The sequence below is a fragment of the Oryzias latipes genome, chromosome 9, assembly GCF_002234675.1.
Source record: "Oryzias latipes chromosome 9, ASM223467v1".
Taxonomy (NCBI): Eukaryota; Metazoa; Chordata; class Actinopteri; order Beloniformes; family Adrianichthyidae; genus Oryzias; species Oryzias latipes.
The window spans coordinates 26,095,053-26,104,161 of record NC_019867.2 but is presented as its reverse complement, the minus strand read 5'-3'; the positions used below and the strand labels follow the sequence as shown (position 1 = coordinate 26,104,161).

General features: G+C 40.9%; 1 protein-coding gene across 4 annotated transcripts; it reads left to right on the top strand.

Moving 5' to 3' along the window:
- Window positions 1–844: 844 nt before the first annotated feature.
- On the top strand, window positions 845–8,323 carry LOC105357264 (serine/threonine-protein kinase pim-1-like). Of its 4 annotated transcripts, XR_002873889.1 has the most exons (6): window positions 845–2,109; window positions 5,314–5,591; window positions 5,893–5,940; window positions 6,048–6,266; window positions 6,509–7,808; window positions 7,901–8,323. XR_002873889.1 is itself a non-coding variant. In XM_020699510.2 (5 exons), exons 1-4 carry the CDS (start codon window positions 5,663–5,665, stop codon window positions 6,578–6,580), a joined length of 381 nt encoding a protein of 126 aa, XP_020555169.1. In that variant the 5' UTR covers window positions 5,647–5,662; the 3' UTR covers window positions 6,581–7,808; window positions 7,901–8,323. The 4 variants fall into 4 exon arrangements, 2 of the variants coding, with proteins under 2 accessions (XP_020555168.2, XP_020555169.1); XR_002873888.1 differs by having other exon boundaries at window positions 5,893–6,266; XM_020699510.2 differs by lacking the exons at window positions 845–2,109; window positions 5,314–5,591 and adding an exon at window positions 5,647–5,704.
- Window positions 8,324–9,109: the final 786 nt, after the last annotated feature.

Genomic DNA, 9,109 nt, shown 5'->3' with positions numbered 1-9,109 from the left:
TTGGGCTTTTCTAAATAATTTAAATTACATGTTAAAGTGGTCTATAACTTCTAAATGTTTAGAAATTATTTTCTAAAATTCTTTGTAATAATTTTTTAATTTGTAAGAAGTCACGCAACTATGCAATTTTTGTGGGTGGTCACTCACACAAGCTCGGGTCTTCTACCAGAGGCCTGGGAGCTTGAGGGTCCTGCGCAGTATCTTAGCTGTTCCTAGCACTGCGCTTTTCTGGACTGAGAGGTCTGAGGTCTTTCCAGGTATCTGTTGTAGCCACTCCTCTAGCTTGGGGGTTACTGCCCCGAGTGCTCCAATTACCACAGGCACCACTGTCACCTTCACTTTCCATGCTTTCTCCAGTTCTTCTCTGAGTCCCTGGTATTTCTCCAGTTTCTCACGTTCCTTCTTCCTGATGTTCCCATCGCTTGGCACTGCCACATCCACCACAACGGCTTTCCTCTGTTCTTTATCCACCACTACAATGCCTGGTTGGTTCGCCATTACCATCCTATCAGTCTGGATCTGGAAGTCCCACAGAATCTTTGCCCTTTCATTCTCTACGACCTTCGGGGGTGTTTTCCATTTTGATCTTGGGGTTTCCAGTCCATATTCTGCACACATATTCCTCTATATTATTCCAGCCACTTGATTGAGGCGCTCCACGTCTTACATGCAGGTGGTTCATTGTCTCTCATGTTGTGAGGTAGGCAGTTGCGTTAAGGACCCTCCCTGGGTAATGTTAATTGCTCATTATTGTTATGGTAATTGCTCCATTAATTGTTCATTCCACCCCTGGGAATTGAACTCTGGTTTCCTGCATGACAGTCCTGCACCTTACCAACTGAGCTACAAAATTAAAAATTATTTCCCATTTCAAACATTGAAATCCCAAGATTTTATTATTGGACTCTCATTAAATTAGAAAATATGTGAACTTCTCCCAATTAAATATTGTGATTCGGATTCGCTCTTTAATATTCCTGTAAATACATTAGTCACATATCTTGGTGTAATAATATCCAAAACTGAAAATGATAGAGGAAATATTAACTTTCTTCCAATTATTGATCAAATCAAAAATAGGTTTAAACTCTGGCTCTTACGTGATCTTTCCACGAAAGGTCGGATTCTCCTCTCTGAGGCTGAAGGGCTCTCCAGAGTCATTTATGCCGCTCAGTCTCTTTATGTCAGCAACTTCATAAGCAAAACCGTTGATAAACTGCTATGTGACTTTGTCTGGAAAAACAAACTCATTATATCAGCAAGTTTGTTTTAATGAATGGTTATACCAGTGGTGTCTAAACTTCCTGGATTTCAGTACCTTAAACATGACTTTTATCTTAGTGATTTTTATGTTACTTATTTTTCTCCCTTGTCCGTGAGAAGGGATGTAACGCTCAGTGTTGGTGAAGAAAACACCAACACTGAGCGTCCCAGTTCCTCTTTACAGCTTCATCCTCTATCGACCTCCATCAAACTCCATCATCCTTCACACCCCTGAAGCTGCTCAAGTTCAAACTGACCCAAAGGAAAGCAGCAGTAAAGACAGATTTTCCGCCCTAAAAAAACAGATGATAAAAAAGCTTTTTCTGTTTTCAGCTTCAGATCAATGTTGGAAACTGAGATTATGAGAGTAAAGCAGGTGTCGGGACAAACCATGAGATTTTCCTCCACAGGATGCTGAGTTTGGTGGGAAACTTCAATCTGAACTTTGACCACAAACATGTCTTATTTCCAGATGCTTCATACGTGAAGTAAAGATCTTTGGTTTTCAACAGTTTTCTGACTAAGAAACTCCTAAAACTTTGTGTTTCTCACTAAGCTTTCCTTCCAGGTCAGCAAACACTGATTTTCTCTCATTCAGGATTTGCTCTGATCTTGCATCTCACACTCTCTCTCCACAGCTCTACATGCTAAAACACGAAAACCAAATGGGTCAGTAATTTGATTAAGTCATAAAAAAATGGTTTCTGTTTCCTGGCAGGAGATGCTGACACTGTGCAGACATCATGGAGGCAGAGGGGCTTTGCACCAGGAGTTTACAGGATGAGGAAAGAAGATGCTGTGATGTTTGGAACTAATTCAATGGACCAGAGAGCAAACAAAAAAACGGTAACAGATGGGCTGCCTCATACTAGATCATCTGCAGCTTCAACAAAGACAAAAATGAGACAACTTTTACAAAAACCAACAATTTCTTTCTGACACGTTTTAGGCTAATTTCTTTTTAAAGACTGTCATTTTCTAGGACTTAGTTGCTGCAGAGCGGCAGGAGTTCATTCGAAATTCACCTCTGAGTTGTGGCCAGGACCATAGGTGTGGAGCAAGTCCGCCCCCTTCCCATCATCCATCTGTTTATGTGCTGTTATGTGAAAGTACCAGTAGAAGAGAGAAGATCCCTTTGCTCCACCCATTCTTATAGAAAACTGTTTGATGATGTCAAGTCTAGAAAATCATGTGGTCCTGTTAGATTCTTCTAAATTATAAAAAAGGTTATGGTTACAGGGTTGAGTGCATGTTGTGGGAAACAAGTCCCATAAATAATAACAAATGTATTTCGCAAAAAAGTTGTTCCCCAGTCACAAGAGACACCAACAAAACAAAGAATACAAAAACAGCATTGTCGCCCCCACATTTAATGTTAAATGTGTACTCCTAAAACACCTAATAATAATAATAATAATAATAATTGATACTTTATTTATCCCACAATGGGGAAATTCTTCTCCACATTTGACCCATCCCCTGGGGGAGCGGTGAGCTGCAGCTTAACCACGCTCGGGAGGCAGTAGCGTTAAGGGTCTTGCCTAAGGGCCCTCACTGGGTGATGTTAATTTCTCGCCTTATAAAACTACCTATAAACTACTCTTTTACTTCTGATGTGTCATGCGGTATCTCAGGCAGAACGATGAGGCGGATGATTGAACTTGTGTACACCTTGTCCTTTATCTGAACCTCCTCTGTTATGACATGTCCATCTGGCCCCCGGGAATACTTTTGTCACTTTTCCGACCTGCCAATGAAATCGAGGTAGTTGTGGATCCACCATCATGATAACCAAAACGTCAGGAGGAGGAGACCTCCATTTCCCTCTTGTCTTCAGGCTGGGCAAAGGGTTTCTTAGAAAAACAGTTCAAAATCTATCTGCCAGCACTTGTGATTGTCTCCACCTGCGACGACCAAAAATCTCAGATTGTGGATAAACCATTTGTGGTAATGAACCATCAGGCCGTCCTATCAACAAACACCGGGTCTAAATCAGGTACATTAGCTGAGGTGTAGCCCAAAGGTTTGGAGTTGAGTATGGCCTCCACTTCTTTGAGAACTGTCATAAGCACTTCTTCGCTCACTGTATGTGAGCCGATGGTGGTATAGAGAGCGGACTTTACTGAGCGTTTTTCTCGTTCCCAAGTCCCACCAATGTGGTGCTGCAGGTGGGTTAAAGTGGAGAGAGATCTGCTGAACAGAAAGTTGCAGAGAATCTTGAATTTAAATATTGATCAATGAAGAGAAGTCCTTTTTTCTATGCGTCATAATATAGAGTAAGAAAGAGGTAGCTCAGGTCAGCAGCCAGTCTAAAAGAGTCCCATCTAAAGAGGATGGCAGGACCACACCAGCCAAAGAAAAAGGCTTGCTCTGATGATGATGATGGAGAAACCAAAAAGAGGAAAGTTGAACCATCTGAGCCTGCATAGCCCATGAAGCCCACTGGAGTAAAGAAATTAAAGAATAAGAAAGACTTTTTGGGGAAACTGAAAAAGCTCATGGAAAAGAGATCCTTTCTCAGTCGAACCAAGTCCTCCTTGGTCAAAACTAACAAAGGTAGAGACTTTAAATAAACATCAGCTACATCAGTCTGATCCAGTTTTTATCAAATAAATTCCTTAGTAGTTTATTTATTATTATTTGTGTGCACAAACTAATAATTTGTATGCACAAATTGGAAATTGCATAAACAAATTTCCAATTTGTGTATGCAAAGTGCTAAATTGTGACCTGACTGAATTGTGGCTACAAATAGCTCATTTTAGCACCTGGCCACAAACTATTTAAACGATCTTCAAATGTTTTCTAATCAAAAACTAAGGGATTAAAACCAAACCAAATTGATATAAAATCTTACTTACATCTTTGCTTCTGTTTTTTTTAACCATATAATCGTCAGGAACTTCTGTAGGTAATAGAAATTGGACTTTTTACTTCTTACTTGTGAGTCTCTCTTTTTGTCAGGTGTAATATTGTCATCTTTGATTTTAATTTTGAAACGGTTTATTTCAAGCAATCCTGGAATAATGCACAAAACAATACAACAAGCATTCATACATTCATTCAAAGACATATCAAACTTAGGATAATTAGAAATTAATCTTGATGATCAGAATTGAATCTTTCTGCTTAGTAACAAATGATGGAACTGGCTGTGTATCCGTGATGGAAAAACATGAGTTTGAGCATTTTGAAATGAAAGGATGAAATCAAAGGATTGGAAAGTAGAGATCAGTTCCATCAGCACAGATGGATGGATTGTAGCTTTTATACCACCAAGAAGCTGCATTTGTTGCATTTAAAACAAATTTTAGATAGAAAGACAGATATTGTTGTTCTCTGTCACTATTGGTGTTTAAAAACATTTATAAATCTTCCTTTTTTGTGGACAATTGGACAAATCCATTCTAGATTCAGGGGAGATAAAGGATATTTGTGAAAATGTGATCAATGTGTCTTAGATTTGCATCATGGGAACATTTGCAGCATTTCTCAAAATTCTCCTGTTTTTAATTTTCTTTTCTTTTTTTAACTTTGAGTTTAAACAGTTTGTTAGAAAGCTCCAGCTCCTTGTGTCGATAAAGGTTCTCATTTATCCAGGTGACATTGTCCTGAAGTGGAGTCATGGCACCTGGACTTAAAGTCTTCTTTCTGGAACCGTTTTGGGCAAAAAAGGGGCCATGACTCAACTTCAGTCCAGCTGAAGAATCTCTGCATCAACTCCAAAATGCTCAAATTATTTTCTAATAGCTTATCCTTATCAGAACTTCAACTCCTTCACCAACACAAAAAAGACCAACACGTCATATTAAGTAAAAACAGAGATAAGGTTTTTGCTAGGATGGTCCTAAATTCATGGAAAAAATTGTCTCTCCATGTTCATGCTGTCCAGACTTCTTCTTGAAGGTGTTCATTTCTCTGTGAAGAGTGGTTTTAATTGTCCAACTCTGTCTCTATTCATGGTCTAAAATGTTAGAAATATATTATGAATTTTAAATGATTTTTCCCTTTCACTGTGATTTTTGTTTGACTGTATTTTGTTTCTTGAAGATGAGGAAAAAACAAGCAGCAGCCGGTCTAAAAGAGTCCCGTCTAAAGAGGATGGCAGGACCACACAAGCCAAAAAAAGGCTTGCTCTGATGATGATGATGATGATGAAGAAAACAAAAAGAGGAAAGTTGAGCCATCTGAGCCTGCAGAGCCCATGAAGCCCACTGGAGTAAAGACATTAAAGAATAAGAAAGATTTTCTGGAGAAACTGAAAAAGATTGTGGAAAAGAGCACCTTTCTCAGTGGAACCAAGACCTCCTCTGTCAAGACTACCAAAGGTAGAGAATTTAGATAAACATCAGCTACATCCAATCTGATAGTGATTTTTTAATCAATTAGCAGGCTTTGGATGTGGGTTTCTAGTGGCTTCCGCAGATCAGACAACCTGCAGGTCAGTGGTTGTCATGCAGCTGCAGTGAACGAGCTTCTGGCTTTCATTGGAAAACACATTGAAAACATAGATGGTTTTGCTTCATCTGGTCCATGTTAGTTGAAGGTTTAATCTGAAATGTCTGAGTTTGTCGTCTGTCGGATTTTTCACCTTCAGATTTTCTGACCACATGTGTTTGTGTCTTGCAGGTGGCCATCAAACGCATTGAAAAAGGCTTCGATCTAAATACAGAGGTGGTGAGTGGGAGTCATGCAGCGCTGCAGAAGTCATGATGAAGATCTCTGCTCTGAATGTGTTCCTTTGCAGTTCTCCTCTTCATCCTCTCTTTGTGGTGCTTCCTCAGGATGAACACGGACAGTTCATTTGCGCAGAGGTGGCCGTCATGCAGAAGCTCAAAGACCCACAGCTACAGTCTCCAGATAAAGCCTCCCCCGTGGTTCTGCTGGACTGGTACGATCTGAAGGAGGAGATCATCCTTGTAATGGAGAGACCGATCCCAGCCACAGACATGGAGGATTACCTGAAGAGCAGAGGAGGCAAAATAGAGGAAGATGAAGTTAAGGTAGGCTTGTGTTTACATTCTCTATTTGTTCCAGATGTTCTCCTTCTACTCCTGAAGAAACTTCCTGAAGTTCTGATGTTTGACTGAAATCTGGTTGAACATGTTAGTTCAGTGTTTGATGCAAACAGACAGAGAAGTTTGCAAAGACTAGAACTAAGAGAAAAACAGACCCTGTCCTCCTGAGAAGCAGCTCTAGAAGTTGTCCCTTCTTTTCCTCATTGGGTTTTTGTGATGTCTTCCAGATCATCATGAAACAGCTGATCCAGACAGCTGTGGATCTTGAGAGACATCTTCCATCGGGACATCAAAATTGAAAATGTCCTGATTGAGACGAGCTCCAGTGTCCCGCGTGCTCGCCTCATTGACTTTGGACTGAGCTGTTTCACCAAGGAGACTTCCGTGTTCACAGACTTTGCAGGTAACAGATCAGCATCTGCCATTAAGGAAACCACTGAGGAGCTTCAACTGATCTAAAGCTGCTGATTTTCAGGCACGTTTAAAATTTCAGGGGACCAGGGTACGGTCACGAGCATCCAAACTGCACGTGACCTCCATTCTATCAAAACATAACTTAAGAGCGTGCTTTGTCGAAACTACACTGTCCACAATGCCTTTCGTCTACAATGGCCGCAAAGTGACGGCCTACTGCCACTAAACGGCAGTGTTTCCACATTTTCCACATTCATGAAAACAGGAAACTTCATTCGGGCCCGTGGCCTGAATCAATGTCAGTTCCAGCAGTTTTTGCTGGAGATGGGGATGTGCCGTACCACACAGAAGTAAGGTGGCGGAGTAGGAGTAGAGTCCTCAAGCTGTTTTTTGAGCTCAGGGAAGAAATTGCTCTTTATATGCAGAGTAAAGGAAACCCCATGTCTGAACTGTCAGATCCAAAGTGGCTGTGTGACTTTGCCGTGATATGTGACTTAACAGACCATCTTGCCCAGCTAAATCAGAAGCTGCAGGGACGCAAACAACTCATAACGAAGATGTCCGACACTATCACCGCTTTCCAGCGTAAACTGGATTTATGGATGTGGCAAGTGAAACAGAACAATCTTGTCTATTTTCCTGTTTGTCAGAGCATGTCAGCCTCATTTCCTGAGACTTTTTCATGTGCTCAGTTGGCTTCCAAAATGAGCCCGTTAAAAACTGAGTTTGATGGGCACTTCTCTGACTTCAGAGCACAACAGTCTGGCTTTGACATCTTCGCCAATCCTTTAATCACTGATGTCTGCACTGCACCCCAACACCTACAGATGGAGCTTCAGGATGCTGAAGTCCAAGACTTTTACCGTCTGCTGCCCCCTAGTTTGATGCCACAGCTTCGACTTCATGCTGCTCGTGTTCTATGTTTGGGAGCACCTATTTGTGCGAACAGTTTTTTCCCATAATGAATCTGAACAAAAACAAGCACAGGTCACGCCTCACAGATGACAACCTCCATGCTGTTCTACGTATTGCCTCAGCACATGACCTAAAACCAGGCATTGACACACTGGCAATGGGAAAACAGTGTCAGACATCTGGTCAGAAAACAAACGGGTAAGAATTTTTTGAGGACTTCATCATAATATTATAAAACTGTTTGCAATTTCATGATTGTGCTTGAAATTTGTTTTGTTTGCCATTTTCAGAACATGATCAATCCATGGTAGAGAGAGAATCCACTTGGTGTGTTCAAAGATGGGCAGCATCTACTCAAAGATAAACTTTGAATTTGACAAATACAGTTGTTAACTGAGTCAACCTTTATGTTGGTATTTTAGTTAATTACATTTTATTTATGTTTAGATGCTGTTGTAATTATTTAATGTTTGCAGGTTTTATGTGTGAATGCAGACAAATTGTTGTCAAACCATGCAAAGCTGGGTGCAGCTTTTTTTGTAAACTGTTGCTTGTGTAATAAATGTTCTTTGCAGCTCAGTTTTTGTTATTTTGTTTATATTATATTTATATATGTTATATTTTACTTTATTCACTTGGACAGTTTGATCCTTCATTAATGGAGTTATGTGGGTTTTCATAAGCAGACACAATTTAAATGGATTTATGCAGTAACAGGCAAACATGTTTTCTATGCAATTGTTATTGTCACTTTAAAAAGTTATAATAAATAAATGAGACATTTAACATTAAGGAGCAGTTACATTCATTTATTACATTTAGCTATATGTATAAGTTATATCTGGCCCTTCGAGGACAACCGCTATGCTGATGTGGCCCTCTGTGAAAATGAGTTTGACACCCCTGCTGTAGCCCAATCTCTACCAGCATGCATACAGGCAGTTTGTGCTGCATCGATGGCCTCCTCAGTGGATGTAAATTTATTTAATCCATTACAACTTTTAGTCCATCATGGAGATGATGTCTTACTCAGCGCACAATACGCTGCAGTCTGTTAATGTCCCTGGTTGTGGCTCCAGCGTACCACACTGTGATGGAAGAGGTGAGGATGGACTCAATGATGGCCGTGTAGAACTGCAAGAGGAAGAACTGGGCCAACCCATGGTGGGAAGGACCATACCAAGTCCTAACCACACCCACAGCTGTGAAAATATCTGAACACCCCCAGCTGGATACATCTCAGTCAATGTAAGTTGCAGTGTGCACCAGAGGCCTAAGGGAGGTTGTTATGGTGAAGTCTGACTACAAAGGGGTTCCGCCTTTTAGTGGCGATTCGTCTCAAAAGTCAGTGAAGAAACCAACAGAACCCAGCATCCATTAGAACTTGGGTCCTCGAAGTGATTCTGCAACCTAGCAGCATGGAAGGCCCACTGCTGGGAGACTGCAGCAGGTGGGTGCGGAGCTGCGCTGTGACTGTTGCATGTCTCCACGTCCCCCTA

Bases quoted from the DNA above. Each gene is read 5' to 3' on its own strand.
- LOC105357264 (XM_020699509.2), top strand. From the start codon at position 5,663: ATGTGGGTTTCTAGTGGCTTCCGCAGATCAGACAACCTGCAG. The intron at 5,705-5,892 runs GTCAGTGGTTGT...TGTGTCTTGCAG, and splicing joins GCAGATCAGACAACCTGCAG to GTGGCCATCAAACGCATTGA. The intron at 5,941-6,047 runs GTGAGTGGGAGT...GTGCTTCCTCAG, and splicing joins TCGATCTAAATACAGAGGTG to GATGAACACGGACAGTTCAT.